We start from the raw sequence: 19,775 nt of genomic DNA on the forward strand, positions 1-19,775 counted from the left end.
GAATTCTCCCTCAGTGTACCCGAACAGGCACCGGAGTGTGGCGGTTCGGGATTTTCACAGTAACTTCATTGCAGTGTTAATGTAAGCCTACTTGTGATTCTGAAGATTATTATTATTGTTCAACAATCTCACTTTATGCACCTCCTTCCTGTTCTCTGCTTCAGTATACCGGTGCCCAGCACCCTGCCAATTTAGTTTTCCAATCCTTCCTTTCATTAAAGTGGGTGGCTTCTGCTTGCAATTCTATGCCTTACTCCTCATGAGGCAACCGTTGTGCCTCATCTAGAAGGAGTTGACAACTTTGACTTTGAAAGGACTGCTGCCATGGTCATTGCTTCCACTGACTCTGCCACCCCTGTGGCCTATGTTAACTGCTGCAAAGCATTAATTGCCTCCGGCTGAGGCTTCTGACTCTTTTCTGGGGTGGGGAGGGAGATTGGGTGCGGTTGGGATGGATGGGTGCCACCTTGGGAGCTGCTCACTCACAAGTTACAGAAAGGAGGCATAGGGTGAGCAGCTCTGTAGGCCCAGCAGTGCCAGGTTTGAGTGTCGGCCCATGTTGGGACGACAGGCAGTCCTGAAGAAGAGGTTACGGAAACTGGACTTTAGGATAAGTCCAGGATATCGTGAGGCCTGGCTGTTGGGCCCGAGCTAAGGAGGGGGGTGAGGGAGTGGGCCGATTTGAGAGGCCAGGAGTGGGGGATGTTAAAGGGAAGGTATGACATTCTGTGGGGTGGGGGTGTCCCCTGGCACAAGGTGTTCCCAAAGTACCCCACCCCTTTGCCCAAGATCAGCCTACATAGTAAAAGCTGCCGGCTCCCTGCCTGGTGTGGGTGATATAATGGTGGGGGCGGAATGAGGTATTTCAGTAGCCATTGATCAGCTATACAAGTGCCCCAATAGGCCTAAGAGTGAGTGGACCAATTGAGGCCTCCAGCATCCCAATGTAAAATGGGAGATGGATACGCATGGGCAGGCCACTCATTGCACTTTACGAGCACCCCGTCTGCAAACATGCTGGTGGAGGGCCATAAAGCTTTGTATGGAGCACTTCACGGAGTGTCAGCGGACCCAGAGCCTGTGTGACCAGTTTGTCCCGCTCGTCACTAAGTCGATAAAGCTTTTGGCTGTAAATCAGAATGGTAGGAATTCCATTAGCCTGACTATCCTTAACATGGTTTGACATAGAGGTTTCTGTAAATAGGATAATCGTCTTATGTGAGACAGTCGATGATGGATCTTGAGACCAGCATTAATTGCGATGCCAACATTGATACCTGAGGTAATGCATAAGTAACAATATCAGATCATTGGGCCAGATTTTAATAATAACGATCCAATAGGCAACAGCGCAAATTCCCACTGTGTGTTTCCGTGTGGAAATTGATATAATGCATCTTCCAGCTTTCTATGCGGTTGTGTCACAGAACCCACCTTGTTATTTGATGCTTTGTGTTGGAAAACAAAAGAGAGCTTTATCTAACTGAAAAACATTAGCCGAGGTTCGAGCACTTAGACCCCGTGACTTTCTGTCGAGCACAGTAAAATTGGTACGGGACGCCTTTCTGTTGATATATTTTAAGAAGGCTTAGAATTGGCGGTAGATGTGAATTGGGCCCATACCTGATGTTGCTTTTTCATTTTTTTAACAGCCAGTAATTGTACGCCAGCATGGATATTTCTATGTACCTCGACCTGAACCAGTTGCAACATCAATCCCCAAAATATTTATTCAACTGCCACATTTGGGTCCGCCTCGTGAACCGGTATATCGTCTTTACGTCCGAGTAGATAAAATCTTAACAATACGAGTCACTTGGTTGAACTCGACCAGTGTTCTTATTTTCCGGTACAGGTACGGTAGTGTAATGGCTATCTAGCTGGCCACGCATTCCATAGGTTTGGACTAAATTGTCCAGGAACGGTGAGTTCAAATCCCACCGTGGTTCCTTTTAAAGCTTGCATTTAAAAGAGTTAAAAATTGTAGAAGTGACAATGAAGCTGTCAGATTGTTGGAAAAGCAATGTCCTTCAGAGAATCAAGTCACTTCCATCACTTCAAAAAGCAGGGCCAGCACCAGGGAAACTAAAGATGGGCAGCACATGCTGGCCACCCCGCCAACATGAACAACATTTTAAAATGACATTACGGAGCTTTGTTGACATGGCCCACTATAATTTTGGGCATGGCATTTTGGCGCCTTCGAAAGCGGAATAGTTAAGTTGATGGGACTGATGTTCTTTGTGTAAACTTTCGATGACTAAGATGTGTACCATACTGCAGGGCACTTTACTATTGTAAAGAGTGTTAAAGATGAAGGGCGGCATGTGGCGCAGTGGAACTACGGCACTGAGGAACCGGGTTCGAATCCCGGCCCTGGGTCACTGACCGTGTGGAGTTTGCACTTCTCTCCCTGTGTCTGCGAGGGTTTCACCCCCACAACCGTGGGCAGCACGGTAGCATTGTGGATAGCACAATTGCTTCACAGCTCCAGGGTCCCAGGTTCGATTCCGGCTTGGGTCACTGTCTGTGCGGAGTCTGCACATCCTCCCCGTGTGCGCGTGGGTTTCCTCCGGGTGCTCCGGTTTCCTCCCACAGTCCAAAGATGTGCAGGTTAGGTGGATTGACCATGATAAGTTGCCCTCAGTGTCCAAAATTGCCCTTAGTGTTGGGTGGGGTTACTGGGTTATGGGGCTAGGGTGGAGGTGTTGACCTTGAGTAGGGAGCTCTTTCCAAGAGCCGGTGCAGACTCGATGGGCCGAATGGCCTCCTTCTGCATTGTAAATTCTATGATAATCTATGAAACCCAAAGGTGTGCAGGTTAGGCCACGCTAAATTGCCCCTTAATTGGGAAAAAAAATAATTGGGTACTCTAAAAAGAGAGTGTTAAAGAAGAAGAGATGAATTCAAGGAGGTATAGGGAGGTTTAGGGGTGCCAAGAGGCTTTTTAAAAACCTAGATTATCTGAGGCATTATGGAATGATATAGCCCAGAGGAGGCCATTTGGCCCATCAAGCATCTACTGGCCCTTTTGGGTGTACAACTATCTAGTACATCCCATTCCCTGGCTCTTCCTCATTGCCTTGTCAATTCTCACACAGTAAATCATCACGGTGGGTGTTGTGGCGACTGCCCTGCATCCCGAGCTATCCATCCAGTCTGTCCCTCCCACTCAGAAAAGATCTGGAAAGGAGGTAGGGTTCCTCGACGATTGTTTGGCCGGGACGTCCCCACGATGGACTGCGCTGCTGGGAAAAGCAACCATGTCTCAACAGGCAGGCAAGCCATCATCGGGACCCAGCTATAAATGGGCTGTTTACCCAGAAAGGTGCAGACCCACCCCTATGACTGAGCCAGGGCCAACACTGAGAATGATATAGGCTCAACAATTATGGAAAGGATGCCAAAAATATATAATGTTCCCAGTTTCATTGCCCTGGTGAGAGTAGAAGAGCGTTGTCTTGAACACTGAAGAAACAGGATAGAGGAGCAATTTTCAAGACATGAACTTTCTAGTTTATAGCACGGTGGCCTCCCTGACATTGAATGTGGTATGTTATGGTATTGCGAAGGGTCATGTTAAATAATTTAATAACACATAATAGACTTAAACTGTGAAACGTGCTTGGCCAAAAGGGCCAGCGGGTTCATGCTCGCGTTGGTGAACAAAAAAAAAGCAACAGGAAGTGGCATCTTTTCTCTTGGCAAGATTTTTTTGAAGGCTGTTTATGTTTGGAGAAAATGGAAACTTGAAATTTCAGTTAGACCGAGCGTTTGAGATTAACCAAGTCGAAGTTTCAGCATACGAGGCCAACAGTGATGGAAGCGAGTAGTCCCCCTAGGTTTTCTCACGGTATAGCAACCAGATACTGTGGTGCAGCGGGTCAAAGGTTGACAAAGATGGGCAATGCGGGTAAGGAAGGCAAGAGGGGGAGTGATTTGCAAATTGTACAGCTGAGGTAGAAGACCCACCGCAAAAGCACAATACCTGGGCATGGCCAGCCGTGCACTATAAGCTTGGGATCAGCAGTGCTGTTGTGGAAGGTTCATTACTGGAATGAGATTTGCAGATAGACCCCCTAGTAGAGTCATTATGGCCCAGGAGTCCATGCTGGCACTGTAGAGAAATCCACTCAGTCCAATTTCCCTACTCTTGTCCCCATAACCCTACCGGTCTATTTCCCCAAGAGCCAATTTCCTATTGAAATCATTCCTCGCTTCCACCACCTTCAAAGGCAAGGATTTTCACTTGCGTTTATATTTTAAAAAAATCCTTCCTCAGATCCTGCTGCACAACTTGTCAATGGGAACAGCTTTTTCACCTTGCCTAAAGCTGTCACAATCTTGTACCCTCCCTTTTCAAATCTTCCCTCAATCTCCTTTACTTCCAAAGGAAAGGTCTGCAGCTTCTCCAACATCATCTTGCAGCTAAAATCCTTGATCCCTGGAACCATTCTGGTATCTCGTCTGCTCCCTCATGAGGATCTTTGCATCCTTCCTAAAGTGTGGGGATCAGAACTGGATACAATTCACTAGTTGTGGTCTTACTGGAACTTTATAAAGTAGCTCTAGCACTGACTCTTGTGGAACACCATTGACCACCATCTTCCAGACTATCAATATCCTGGGGGGGGGTTACTATTAACCAGACACTGAACTGGACTAGCCACATAAATACTGGGATACAAGGTCTTTCCGTTGGCAACTCAGTTGATAACGTAGCACTCGGGGTCAGGTGTAAGTACATTCCCCTGTCGACGGCCAAGAAACCATCTGTCGGCCATGGCTTTGCACTAAACGGGAGTTCTTAATTTCTGTTTATTAATTATTAAAGAGGAAAGTTTGCAAGAGCTGTTTGACGTAGTTGAGACATAAGTCTATTGTGTAGAATTGAGGCTGACCGACCGTTTTCCTTCTTTTCTACAGCTGAAAAGTAAATTTTTAAGACGGCTGAATATGTCAATATCTGCTGACACCAGTTTGTCGTCTATGAAGATGGTACATGTGAATATCAGACTGCAACTAGCCGCGTAAATCAATTCTCTCAAATACCCAGCCACTTTCTTTTTTTAAAAAAACAACTAATTTCCAATCGAATTCTTGGGAATGTCAGCCAGCAGTGACCCTCAAGAGTGCAATGAATTCCTTTGGGTGTATTCACTTTTTAAAAAGGACACAATCTTCCGCAAACAATTGCTTTGTAAACACTTTGCGTACATTATAAAACTCCATTTGTATCAGTTGAGTTTGAGGCATCATGCCGAGTGTGATTCATGACTTGCCGCCTCCTGCCATGGAAATATTCCCACCGCGCCTCTTCAGCCTTTGTGATTCTGAACCTTCTGTGGCTTCTCACTTAGGTGGAGGGGGGGCGGGACGGTGGCACAGTGGGTTAGCACTGCTGGCTCACAGCGCGAGGGAGGCGGGTTCGAATCCGACCTCTGATAACTGTCTGTGTGGAGTTTGCACATTCTCCCCGTGTCTGCGTGGGTTTCCTCCGGGTGCTCTGGTTTCCACCACTCCTGGTGGCATGAGGGTTTCCTCCGGTTTCCTCCCACAGTTCAAAGGTTAGGTGGGGTGACTAAATTGCCCCTTAGGGTGGGGATTCAGGAATAAGACGGGGATTGGGCCTAAATTGTGTGGTTGTTCAAAGGGTCAGTGCAGACTTGATATGGGCTGAATGGCCTCCTTCTGTACTGTAGGGATTCTATGATCCTTATCTCGGTAATACTGTCCAGCCCCACAACCCTCTTGAGATATCTGCACTCCCCCCAATTCTGGCCTCTTCCAAATTTTACTTGTCCCACCATTGATGGATTTCAATGGTTGCCTAGGCCCTAAGCTCTAGAATTACCCTCACTACTGCTCTCTTCCTGTTCCTTACCTCTCTCTCCTTTTAAGACGTTCCTTAAAATGTCCGCCTTTGGCCTGGCTTTTGGTGACCTGCCCAAATATTCCCTTATGCGCAGGGTGTCGGACTCTGTGTGATAGCACACTGACCTGGGATGCTTTAGTACATTAAATGATTGTGTCAATAGAAGTTTCTGTTTGTTGACCCAGTGGGCTGGATTTTATACAGCTTGTTGTGATGGAGACCATGGGGGCTGGGCCCACTTAATCGCAGGAGAGGCCCCGGAGTGGCAACAGCTCACCCGATAAGTCGTAGGGCGGTAGAGACTGCCTCGGGATTCCAGATCCGTGTGGCAGGACGTTAATTAGGCTCACTAAAGAGCCACTTGTCACCCATTATCCCTAAGCCTGCCGTCATTTAGTGGTAGCTGAAGGAATAGCTGGGACCCTGGTAGTCAGGCACTCTGGGCTTGATTGAAGGACCTAGGTCGGGAGGGGTGGCTGCTGAAAGCCAGCCACCAATCGGCTCCCTACCCCCTTCCTGTGACCACCACCCCCTCCCCTGCACATTCGGTGATCCTCATCCCACCTTCACGCACCTCCTGGTCTGCAATCCCCCAATGATTCTGGGCCTCTGGTATATGCCAGCTTCCACCACTCCTGCTGGTGGCATGAGTAGCTGACGGCTTCTGATTGGCGTACATGTAATGCTGACAATCGCAATTCCAGGAAAGGCCCGATGATGGCCTCTTCAGCACTTGATGAGCTCTTGATCCCCCACCCCCTCCCCAGTTGGCCTGATGGAATCTTGACCAAAAATGTATTTTCCCGTCCTCCTTCTCACTTTTGCTTTCTGGAACCCGTGCTGCTTCTGATCCTACTGACTTTCTAAAAAGCCTCCTCCCTTTCACTGTACCATCAGTCCCTCTTGTGCCTCCTACATGGTATCCTGTAAGTTGCCTTGGGACGTGGATATGAAATGGATGATGCATTTTCTCTCTCTCTCTCTCTCTCTCTCTCTTTCCCCTCCCCCCCCCCAACCATATGTGAAAGTTTTATAGAATTTTACAGCCCAGAAATAGGCCAGTTGGCTCATTGAGCCTGTGCAGTCTCTTTGGCTGTGGGACAACCGAGAAGGAAGTTCTTCTTCCTTCATTTTAAGCTTATGGGCTAGCTGACTGGGAAAGATTGGAAATTGACCACTGGACCACCATCCGCTGATAGGAATGGGTTTTCCTTGCCTGCCTTATCTAAGCCTAGTAGTATCATGTGCACCTCCTCCCATCAGATCATCCCTCGACCCTCATTAACTGCCAAGGGAACAAACTCCACTTCTCCGATCTAACCTCGTGGCTGGATTTCCTCATCCTTGGAATGACTCTGGTAAATCTCCTCTCACCCGCCAAAGACTCCCTAAAGTATACATCGTTTAATCATATAATAGTGCAGAAGGAGGCCATTTAGTCTACCTTTAAAGAGCAATCGAGTTAGTCCCACTCCCTGACTCTTCCCAATTGCTCTGTAATTCTGTTCCCTCAAGTATTTATCCTCTAAGGTTTATTATTGAATCTGCCTCCAACAGCCTCTCTGGCAGTGCATTTCAAATGTCAATCACTCCTTGCAGAACATAGAACATACAGGGCAGAAGGAAGCCATTCGGCCCATCGAACAAAGAACAAAGAAAAGTACAGCACAGGAACAGACCCTTCGGCCCTCCAAGCCTGTGCCGACCATGTTGCCCGTCTGAACTAAAATCTTCCTGGGTCCGTATCCCTCTATTCCCATCCTATTCATGCATTTGTCAAGATGCCCCTTAAATGTCACTATCGTCCCTGCTTCCACCACCTCCTCCGGCAGCGGGTTCCAGGCATCCATTATCCTGTGTAAAAAAAACTTGCCTTGTACATCTCCTCTAAACCTTGCCCCTCGCATCTTAAACCTATGCCCCCTAGTAATTGACCCCTCTACCCTGGGGAAAAGCCTCTGACTATCCACTCTGAAAGAGTGCATCGACCCACTTAAGCTCTCACTTCCACCCTATCCCCGTAACCCAATAACCCCTCCTTCCCCTCCTAACAATTTGCATAATAAGGGCAATTTAGCATGGCCAATCCACCTAACCCGCACGTCTTTGGACTGTGGGAGGAAACCGGAGCACCCGGAGGAAACCCACGCAGACAGGGGGAGAACGTGCAGACTCCGCACAGACAGTGACCCAGTGGGGAATCGAATCTGGGACCCTGGCGCTGTGAAGCAACAGTGCTAGCCGCTTGTGCTACCGTGTTGCCCTCCAGGTTTTTTCCACATTATTTACTCGATCTAAGCCTTTCATAATTTGAAGTGCCTCATTCAAATCTCCCCTTTTCACCTTCTCTGATCTAAGGAGTGCAGCTCCAGTATATCCATATCTCCGTAATGCCTAACATTTGAAACGATGAGTCTTAAAAAGACTTTTGCAGTTTTCTATTTTCTCTGAGACTGCAAGCTTGATGAAGATACGTTCCCACCAGTGAAGGACTCCCGACTATTACTGCTCCTGTGTAATTGGAGCGATTTGTTTTTATTTGTAACTTCTCGGGTCCGGGCCTACCCTGCGCCAAGTGGGGGAAAGCTCGCTCCATTCAAATGGTAATAATGCCTTCACCCAATTTAAACATTTATCATCTTCCCTGTTTGTCCCCACCCACCACCCAATCGCCATTGAGGCATCCCTCTGTGCCACTGAGATATTTCCATGGCGTTACTCTGGAGAAACAACGTGATAATTAGTGTGAGATTTTAAGGCAGTTATGACTAACCTTTTCATAAAGCCAGTTTGGCCTCAACTGGGATATTGTGTCCAGTTTTGGGTACTACATGTTCGGAAGGATGTTAAGGCATTAGAGAGGGTGCAGAAACACTGAAAGCCTTCCGTCACATGAGACAATGTTTGGTTGTGCGGTGCACAACTGTATGTTAGGCCTCGCCTGGCGCATCTCATCTGGCACGGCAGCCTTGCAGGCGAACACAGTGGGCTGAGACGGTGCAGAAAAGATACATGAGACTGCTTCCAGGGGCGAGGAGTTTCAGTTGTGTGTATTGGAGAAGCTGGGGTTGTTCTCCTTGTTGTCCGATGTGGACACCAGCCCAGCTCCCATGTGCCGAACCATAATGATCTCCCAGGTGGCTGCCTCAGCTGGCCAGCCAACAAACACCTGGCCATATTTGTGCATTGCCCCCTTTGCACGCCGCCGCTGACACACCACCTGATCTGTGGACAGTAGATCAAGCCGTCTGCAGTTTCTTCCCGCTGGCCAGGAATTCTGGAGTGGGGTCCTCCGAACACTTCCATCCACCTCCAAAACCTCATCTACCAGCCATTGGCATTCCTCCCTTGCCTCCCCATCAACCTGTGCCTTTTGTGAAATTATCTCTCCTCTCATCGCAGCCTTCAAGGCCTCTCACAACTCTGAAGGCGAGACCTCCCCGTTCTTATTGAACCCTTGAACCCTACACAATCGTCAATCACCCTTGCTGACTTGGCACAAAACCCCAGATGTGCTCACAGCCCCACATGTAAACAGCAGTCCGGCCCACCACACCCACCAGGTCCGAGATAACAATCTCTCTCTCTCTCTCTCTCTCTCTCTCTCTCTCTCTCTCTCTCTCTCTCTCTCTCTCTCTCTCTCTCTCTCAAACCCCCCCCCCCCCCCCCCCCCCCCCCCCCCCCACCCATCCCCGAGGTGTGAACGACTTCCTTTTGGAACGATCCACTTTCGGGTTCATGACTGTATTCCAATGTCTCTTCCCTCCCCCCACTCTCTCTCTCTGTCTCCGGAATAGCCGCCATCATCCTCTTCCTAAAATCGACATCATTCCAATTTGGAGCACATATATTCGCCAAAACCACCGACTTGCCCTCCAACAGCACCGTGACCGCGACACATCTCCCCCCCTCCCCCCCTCCCACTGATCTGCCACCACCTTCCCCATTTGAAAGAAACCCCTTTGTCAATCCGGATTGCCAGAGCCAATGGGGGTCTGAGGAGATGCAGGAGGTTACGATCCGAAACGGGCCGGCTGACATTGTGAAGGAGGCAGATTCAATCTTGGCTTTCCAAAGGGAATTGGATCGTGATCTGAAAAGAGTTTGCAGCGGGAAGGGCAAAGAAAAAGCAGGGGAGGTGGGAACAGCTGAGCTGCTCTTGCTTTGTACAGGGACATGACTGGCTGAATGACCTCCTCCTTATGCTGGGACCATTCTACGATGAGAATTATGATTCCTGCCCAAGGTGTGGGCTGACGCTGCGTTGGAATAGCACACACAGTAGAAATGTGCTGTGCTTGTGAATGAGAACAGGGCTCACAGCAACTTCTGTCCTTTGGTGAATTAATTGCTACCCAGTTATGTCTTGTGAGTGTGTTTGCTTGGACTGCAATCTGAACCAAATTCCAAATATATTCCCACTTTCTGCAGTGAGCGGTTTTGGTGGGAGGGGGGAGGGTTTCTTGTTGATGGTCGAATAATTATTGACCCACATGTAACTGAGGTTGAACTGTAATTATCATGAAATAAGACATGGTGGCTCTCGTCTGGGGAAGATGCATTAGTGAAAGCCTGATTGCTCCCCCCCGGTGGTTGTCTGTGCAACTCCAGCTTTCTGTTACGGTTATGCTCCTGCCCCAATGATCCACTAGACCAGGGAGTTCAATTCCCACCATGGCAGGGGGGCCTTCATGAATAACCTTAGCCGGTCGCGGGAATTGAACCCGCGCTGCTGGCCTCGCTCTGCATCACGAACCAGCCGACTGAGCTAACCGACCCCAAAAGGCAGGAGGAATCCACCATATCGGCACAAACATTTAACTGGGAGTCCTGCAGAAGCTGACCAGCAGTGGGTGAAATGTGTCATTAACATAGAATTTACAGTGCAGAAGGAGGCCATTCGGCCCATCGAAAGAGCACCCTACCCAAGGTCAACACCTCCACCCAATCCCCATAACCCAGTAACCCCACCCAACACTAAGGGCAATTTAGGACACTAAGGGCAATTTAGCACAGCCAATCCACCTAACCTGCACATCTTTGGACTGTGGGAGGAAACCGGAGCACCCGGAGGAAACCCACGCACACACGGGGAGGATGTGCAGACTCCGCACAGACAGTGACCCAAGCCGGAGTCGAACTTGGGACCTTGGAGCTGTGAAGCAATTGTGCTATCCACAATGCTACCGTGCCGCCCGTATTAAGTGGTTCTCAATTTTAAAGGGCTTGGAGGAGAGAGGGGCAGAAGGGGATCCTTTTGTTGCGCCAGGGTTAAGATCCTGAAACCTTGCACAATTCAAAATGGGTATTGGCGACATCCAATATTGTAATCAGCTGTTTTGAAAACTGGGCCATTAATAGATTTTCATGTTTTTTCTTTGCACTTGTCTTTCATTTAGAGAAGGGAAAAGCTGTTCCTTGGCACACCCTTGCAGTTTAAAAAAGTAAGCATATATCGGGCAGCGAGAAACCTGAGGTGATTTTAATTTTTAGGTGATGGAGCCTCTGCCGTCCCGTATTCCCAGCAGGGATCTGCCCTCGAGGAAGGTGGGTTGTATCCTGACCCACTCGACCTGAAGGCCTTTCTGTGAATGCAGAAGAATGGAATTGTCCCTTGTATATGGTCCCGAATTTTTAAATATTCCTCATTTAGCTTGTGTATCGATCAGAAATTCTGAAACAGGGCAGATAAATTATGACTGACATCTATTAGCCATGCAAAAAGTGAGTTTGTGCTGTTCGGTGGCGGGCGTCGACGTTGGGGATTGGAACACCTTAGTAGGGGTGAAGGAGGTTGGGGGAATGGGTGTCCAGCATTAGAGAGGTTCAAGGATTCCTTGCAGGGGCCTTTGGCGGAGGAGCGGGGTCCGTCCCCAGAGCTCTTGCACAATATCTTTTAAAAAAAGACTTTATTTTGAAAACTGGGCCATTAATAGATTTTTATGTTGTTTATTTTGCCCAAGGCCATGCCGACCAATATCTTCTTGGTCTTATCTTAACACTTCCATGCATCATTCTTGCTGGGTGAGGGGGTGGTGGAGGATGAGGGGGATGAAAGGGCCAAGTGTCCTTTGATCGATCCCAGCTCAGCCAAGGTTCTACTATACCAATGGAATTCCACTCCCTTCAAACTCCTGAATACCCATTTGCCCCCATCCCCTCCCCACAATTAAAGCTGTCTAATACGTTTTTCGCCCTATGATTGCATACTGTTGAGAATCCAAACAAGCAAGTTTGGAAATGCACCATTTTTTCAGTCAGTATCTGAAATATGTGTTTTGATAGAGATTGCGAGCGGCGGCACGGTGACGCAGTGGTTAGCACCGCTGCCTCCCGCTGCCGAGAACCCGGGGTCGATCCCGGCCCCGGGTCACTGCCCGTGTGGAGTTTGCACATTCTCCCCGTGTCTGTGTGGGTTTCACCCCCACAACCCAATGATGTGCAGGGTAGGTGAATTGGCCACGCTAAATTGCCCCTTAATTGGAAACAAATTGAATTGGGTATTCTCAATTCATTTTTTAAAAAAGGATAAGAGATTTTGTCAGTTTAGATTTAATCCAACCAGAACATTAGCAGAAAATTATCCCTCCCCTCTCTTTTTCCACCCCAACACACATTTTGTCAATGTCAAAAACCGAAGATTCCAAATGCCAAATGAACACCGTGTAAAGTAGCAAATGTGTGGAAAACGCCTTCACATTCAATTTGTTCACTCCTTAAAATGGTCTGACCTTGGAAAAGGGCAGAGATTTGGAAAACGTCAGGAGTTGGCTCCGGAAAATATGTGATTAATGTGTCCATTAATTTTTTTTCTCGATGTGATGTAACCTTGCAGCATGATGAACCCAGGAGATACTAGGAGGATTTTAGTGCTCCTTAAATAAAGTATGAAATTAATTGGTTGGCAAAAAGCAGGAAATCTCTATTCAAGCATCGACACATACGACATGCATTCAGAGTCCCCCGTGGGCTGTAATTCAAAGGGAGTCTCCAGGGTTATACTTGCAGGGCATCCCAGGAGTGTGTCCGCATTGGGGAGTGGGGGACTCCCTCCGAGTGTGTCTGTATTGGCAGGGGGGTGTCCTGAGTGTGTCCATATTTTAAACGTGCTCTGTTGTGTTATTGGCCTCCACCACACAACTTGCCAATCAGACATGGATGAATGGTTATAAATGATTGTGTTGTTTTATTAGTGAACAGTTGACTGTCTACAGGGTTGTGTAGGAGAGTTTTACATGCACCTACTATCAGGAGATCAACACTGCTTCAGGTGCTGTGTCACATGTTCTTCCTTTCCTTGTAGAGGGTGTTTTATTAAAACTATTTGCATATTCAGTGATGCGCTATTCAGAACCCTGTGCAACATAGCTTGAAGCAATTTCACAACATGTAACGATGCATGCATCATGCACACACAGTTCCCCAGGAGAGCACCTACATTTTCAGCAGAGCCCGATATCTTATTTCTGTACTTACATGAGATTCCTGAGAGTCTGTCAATGTTGATTGAAGTTCCTCCTTTAGTACCCCACCTGGGAATGTCTAGGTCTTTGTTGGGGTGTTGAATTTGAGAGTGCCATTAGTCTGAAGCCAAAGGTAGGCGAGTGTCAGACCATCCATTTCTGATCTGAGAGAGACAGATGATTTTATTAATGCTGAGAGAATGAGATGTGTACAGGGAGGCACGGTGTACAGGCCCCACAGCGCCAGAGAACTGGGTTCAATTCCAGCCTTGGATTATTGTCTGTGTGGAGTCTGCACATTCTCCCCCTGTGGATCATTGGGATACCTTCTGGGGAAGGTGGGACCTCTACAAGAAGGACGGATTGCACCTAAACTGGAGGGGCACCAATATCCTGGGTGGGAGGTTTGCTAGAGCTCTTTGGGAGGGTTTAAACTAATTTGGCAGGGGGGGGGTGGGAACCAGAGCTATGGATCAGAGGATAGGGTAGCTGTTGAACAGCCAGAAATAGTATGCAGCGAGTCTGTGAGGAAGGATAGACAGTTGATAGGGCAAAGTTGCACTCAGTGGAATGGGTAAAGTATGTCTGTTTCAATGCAAGGAGTGTCAGGAATAAGGAAGATGAACTTAGAGCATGGATCAGTACTTGGAACTACAATGTTGTGGCCATTACAGAGACATGGATTTCGCAGGGGCAGGAATGGTTATTAGGGGCGGGATTCTCCGATTCCCCGCCGGGTCGGAGAATCGCCGGGGGTCGGCGTGAATCCCACCCCTGCCGTCCTCCTAATTCTCCGGCCCCCCCAAAAATCGGCGCAGTGTGACTTTGCGCCACCAGCCTCAGAGAATGGCGGGATCCGGCGCGACTCAATGGCTGCCCGAATTCTCTGGCCCGCGATGGGACGAAGTCCCGCCCCTCTTTTGCCAGTCCCGCTGGCGTAAATTGGAGTAGGTCCTTACCGGCAGGACCTGGCGGCGCGGGTGGACTCCGGGGTTCTTGGGGGGGCGCGGGGGGATCTGACCCCGGGAGGTGCCCCCACGGTGGCCTGCCCCGCGATCGGGGCCCACTGATCCGCCGGCGGGCCTGTGCCGTGGGGGCACTCTATTATTCCACACCAGAGGCTGTACCGGTCTGCCATTCCCGGTGCGGAAACGAAGCCTTCTGCGCATGCGCGGGGATGATGCCATCATGCGCTGGCGCTCCCACGCAAGCGCCAACTCGCGCCGGCCGGCGGAGGCCCTTCGGCGCCAGTTGCCGTGGCGCCAAGCCCCTTTCCCGCCGGCCGGCGGGGCGCAAACCACTCTGGGGCGGGCCTAGCCCCTGAAGGTGTGGAGGATTGGTTCACGCCACTCCGTCCCGCCGGGACCCCCCCCCCCCCCCCGGCCGGGTAGGGGAGAATCCCGCCCTCGATGTTCCGAGGTTTAGATGTTTTAAGAATAATAGGGAGGGAGGGAAAAGGAGGGGGAATGGTACTGTTAATTCGGGAGTGCATCACAGCTGCAGTAAAGGAGGCAGTCAGGAGAGTTTGTCTACTGAGTCAGTATGGGTGGAAGTCAGAATGGGGGCAGGATTCTTCCGCGCTTGGTGCAATGGCCCGATGCCGGCTCCAAGCACTGCGCGAACCACTCCGGCGTCGGGCCATCCTCCGCACCTCCAGGGGCCAGGCCGGCGCCTGATAGGTTGGCGCCACACCAACCTGCGCCGAATGGCTGTCGTGGGCTGGCGTGAGTTGGCGCATGCGCAGAACCGCAGGCGTGCTTCCGCAGGGGGTTTCTTCTCCGCGCTGGCTATGGGCGAGCCTTACAGAGGCTGGCACGGAGGGAAAGAGTGCCCCCACGGCACAGGCCTGCCCGCAGATCGGTGGGCCCCGATCGCGGGCCAGGCCACCGTGGGGGCCACACCCCCGGGGCCGGATCTCCCCCCCGCTCCTCCCGAGGACTCCGCTAGCCGCCCTCCAAGCCAGGTCCCGCCTGGATGGACCATGTCCATTTCACGCAGGCAGGACTGGCCGAAAACGGGTGGCCACTCGACCGATCGCGGCCTGGAGAATTGCCGGGGGGGGGGGGGCGCCGCTGCCAACGGAAACCGGCGCCGGAGAATTCGGCAGCTGCCGATGGAGCAGCGGCGCAAGATTGACGCTGCCCTCCCCCCCCCCCCCCCCCCCCCCCCGGTGATTCTCCGACCCAGCGGGGGTCGGAGAATCCCGCCCAAGAAAGGAGCAGTCACTTTATTGAGGGTTTTCTATAGACCCCCCAACAGCAGTAGAGAGATGGAAGAACAGATTGGGCGGCAGACCTTGTTGTTGTCATGGGTGACTTCAACATCCCTAATATTGACTGGAACCTCCTTACTGCAAATGGTTTGGGTGGAACAGATTTTGTCAGGTGTGTACAGGAAGGATTCCTGATTCAATATGTAGATCGGCCGACTAGGCCAAATATTGGATTTGGTGCTTGGCAACGAACCAGGCCAGGTGTCCGATGTCTTGATGGGAGACCATTTCGGTGACAGTGACAACAACTCTTTGACCTTTACCATAGTCATGGAGAGGGATAGGAACAGACAGTATGGGAAGGTATTTAATTGGGGGAGGGGAAATTATACTGCCATTAGACAGGAGCTGAGGCGCATCAAGTGGGAACAGTTATTCTCGGGGAAATGCACAACAGTAATGTGGGGTTGTTTAAGGAGCACTTGCTGCCAGTGCTGGATAGTTTTGTCTCACTGAGACGAGGAAGGAATGGTCAGGTGAAGGAGCCTTGGATGACGAGAGAAGTGGAGCTTCTAGTCAAGCGGAAGAAGGAAGCTTACATAAGGTTGAGGAAGCAAGGATCTAGCGCAGCTAGAAGTTTGTTGGAAGTTTGGTCACTTGTCCTGGCCCGAAGTGTTGTTGCATTTCAAGGACCTGGCCCATGGGCCATTCCTCAGCTCTTTCTGGGTTTCTCGACCCCCAAAGCTTGGTTCTGTTTCATTGCTTACCACACTGGACGTGCAAGCTATTTGTGATTTGCGTCGGTTAAAATGCAGCTGGTCATCTTGGTGTAGATTTTTGAACTTGCTGCCTGGACATAGTGGGCCGGATCTCGAATAATGACGAGTCCGAATACAGGAGGGAGATAGAGAATCTAGTGGAGTGGTGTAGCGACAACAATCTCTCCCTCAATGCCAGCAAAACTAAAGAGCTGGTAATTGACTTCAGGAAGCAAAGTACTGTACACACCCCTGTCAGCATCAACGGGGCCGAGGTGGAGATAGTTAGCAGTTTCAAATTCCTAGGGGTGCACATCTCCAAAAATCTGTCCTGGTCCACCCACGTCGACGCTACCACCAAGAAAGCACAACAGCGCCTATACTTCCTCAGGAAACTAAGGAAATTCGGCATGTCCACATTAACCCTTACCAACTTTTACAGATGCACCATAGAAAGCATCCTATCAGGCTGCATCACAGCCTGGTATGGCAACTGCTCGGCCCAGGATCGCAAGAAACTTCAGAGCGTCATGAACACCGCCCAGTCCATCACACGAACCTGCCTCACATCCATTGACTCCATCTACACCTCCCGCTGCCTGGGGAAAGCGGGCAGCATAATCAAAGATCCCTCCCACCCGACTTACTCACTCTTCCAACTTCTTCCATCGGGCAGGAGATACAGAAGTCTGAGAACACGCACAAACAGATTCAAAAACAGCATCTTCCCCACTCACCAGACTCCTAAATGACCCTCTTATGGACTGACCTCATTAACACTATACCCTGTTTGCTTCATCCGATGCCAGTGCTTATGTAGTTACATTGTATATGTTGCGTTGCCCTATTATGTATTTTCTTTTATTCCCTTTTCTTCTCATGTACTTAATGATCTGTTGAGCTGCTCGCAGAAAAATACTTTTCACTGTACCTCGGTACACATGACAATAAACAAATCCAATCCAATCCATTGGTACCCGTGCTTATGAAATGGGGGCAGGGAGTGAACGTTGCGGTCCCGTCGAGCCACCTTGGCGGTTCATTGCGAGTATGGCTGACCGACTGCCTCCGCGTTAGTTTCCCACCCGCTCTCCATACCTGTTGATCCCCTGAGCCACCAGTACATCTCGGCGCCCAAATAGACTCAACAAGGTAGAGGTAGAGAATTCTGGGGTAGAGAATTCCCAAGATTCGCAACCCTCCAAGTGATGCATTTCCTCTACTCCGTCTTAGCTGGTCGACCTTTGTCTTGACACTGAGCTGCTGTGTGCTAGGTTCCCCAACCAGGGGATGATAATCTGTATCTGCCCTGTGAAACCTGTTCAGAACCTTTAAGCAACGAGGCCGTCACTGGGAAGCTCATCCACGCTGGCAGTTTGCACCCGGGTGATAAATTACTATGCCGCCCCTAGGCCAAGCCCCAATTTTCTTTGTTTTTGCCATTGAATTTGGATTGCACACAAAGCTTTAGTAGCAATGTTGCAGGAATGAATCTATTATCTTAACCTGGCTTGGTTGTGTGGAGTTTGCACATTCTCCCCGTGTCTGCGTGGGTTTCCTCCCGGGTGCTCCGGTTTCCTCCCACAAGCCCCGAAAGACCCGCTTGTTAGTTGAATTGGACATTCTGAATTCTCCCTCTGTGTACCCGAACAGGCGCCGGAGTGTGGCCACTAGGGGATTTTCACAGTAACTTCATTGCAGTGTGAATAGAAGCCTACTAGTTTCACTAATAAAGATTTTTTAAAAATGATAAAATTGCCCATTAGTGTCCATAGGCTTAGCTGGGATTACAGGGAGAGGGTCGGGGTGTGGGCCTAGGTGTAGGGTACTCTTTCCAAGGGTCTGTGCAAACCTGATGGGCCGAATGGCCTTGTTCTGCACTGTAGAGATTCTATGGTTAATGTCTCAAATATGTGATCTTTTATTGTACTTTACGATAGCAATTATTATATAGCAGAGTAAAAATGAGTCCGATGAGGTTGACAGATCATTTTCTCTATTTTTAGCATCACGCAGTTACACATAAACCCGCAGCTAATTTAACCACCGGAATCATTCGACCCCGAAAGTCGGCTCTGAAGACGGTACATGTGACTATCAGACTGCAGCTAGCCTCGTAAATCAATCCTCTCAACTACCCAGCCGTGTTTTTCGGAATAAAGTTAGCTTGGGGATGTTAGCGAGCATCATCACACTTGATGTCGATGTTGGAAACCTTTTGAAATGGACAAACTCCGCATGCCTGGGTTAACGTCTGCGAAACCCAGTCAACGTTTCGAGTCCGAGCGGCTCTTCAAATCACCCGGACTCGAAACGTTAACTCTGTTTCTGTCTCCACAGATGCCGCCAGACGTGCTGGATTTGAGCTTTCCAGCATTTTCGCACTGATCTATTTAGGTGTGGTTGTGTCATGCCGTGTTACGGTGCCAGGTAAGAGCGGGACAACGTGATGAATGATCCGTGGCTTGCCCCCGCACTGCCTTTACAATCTTTCCATCGCTTATCTTGTACGCTTCTGATCCTATCCTAAAGTCCTGTATATTTTCTGAGTGTACCTCAACAGCAGCTGACTGATGATCATAGTTCAACTCGTACCCACAGGAGAAGGTTAGTGTAGACTACATTAATAGACTGGTGGTTCAGAGGCCTGGCCATAATCCAGACAACATGAGTGTTTAAAGTTTGCAAATTTGAACACCATTGACAAAAAAAAACCCCACTTTTTAATCTCTCAATATTTATTTTAACTTGCTGAAAACAGTATCATTTTTTCTCTTACTAAGTTGACCATGAAGAGCAGTTTAATTGTCGTAAAAACCTAACTGGGATATCTTTGAGGGAATGAAAGCTGCTTCCTTATTTGGCCTTCCCTTTATGTGACTCCAGCTATTTGCCTAGGATGGGGGAGGGGGAGGGGGCGGGCGAGGCACCTCCGGCCCTGGAGTTGCTCCAGGCTCGTTAGAATCCAGTTTATTTTCCAGTTGGATCCAGTTCAATCCATTAAATCAAGAAAACATGAGCCACGCCCTTTACTGTGGGGATAAAAGGCCGATCTGAACACCTGAACAGGTTTATGAAGAAAATAATGTATTCCCCCCCAAAAAAAATCAGGATTAATTTGACTTCATTTTACTTTTTTTCTATTGATGTATAATTCACTTCATGTGGTTTATTCAGATATATACGTTCTACCAGAGAGACGTGGTGATCTGCCTCCGATTTGATTTGGAAATGCCTAATTTTCCCTAAGTGTTTTTATTTCAGACAATTATTTTTTCTTCAAAGTCCTCTTCAGGCTTAAAAATAAAAGGTTTGCTTTCCGAGGTGGTCGACTCGTAACTTACCTCTGAAGTGGCCTAGCAAGCCGCTCGAGGGCGCGAGGGATGGGTAATAAGTACAATGTTGAGGTGCAATTACTGTGCATTAGGTGTGTCTGTTCATGCCCTCACTGTTTCTGGCCTTTCAAG

The 19,775-nt window shown here is 49.2% G+C and overlaps 1 protein-coding gene across 27 annotated transcripts in view; it reads left to right on the top strand.

Annotated features, from left to right (window-relative positions):
* The window catches only part of gyg2 (glycogenin 2), a 166,967-nt gene that overhangs the window by 116,727 nt on the left and 30,465 nt on the right, over positions 1-19,775 (top strand). For 12 of the 27 annotated variants that reach the window (XM_072477325.1, XM_072477333.1, XM_072477340.1 and 9 more), the window contains 4 exons: positions 1,653-1,766; positions 4,927-4,998; positions 11,275-11,319; positions 18,315-18,392. The exons of 6 other annotated variants lie outside the window; for them this stretch is intronic. In XM_072477325.1, coding sequence (XP_072333426.1) covers positions 1,653-1,766; positions 4,927-4,998; positions 11,275-11,319; positions 18,315-18,392 — 309 coding nt within the window. Of the gene's footprint in view, positions 1-1,652; positions 1,767-4,926; positions 4,999-11,274; positions 11,320-18,314; positions 18,425-19,775 lie in introns of all 27 variants that reach the window. 9 more of the 27 variants (XM_072477337.1, XM_072477343.1, XM_072477347.1 and 6 more) reach the window with 5 other exon arrangements.

This window comes from Scyliorhinus torazame, chromosome 15 (assembly GCF_047496885.1).
Source record: "Scyliorhinus torazame isolate Kashiwa2021f chromosome 15, sScyTor2.1, whole genome shotgun sequence".
Taxonomy (NCBI): domain Eukaryota; kingdom Metazoa; phylum Chordata; class Chondrichthyes; order Carcharhiniformes; family Scyliorhinidae; genus Scyliorhinus; species Scyliorhinus torazame.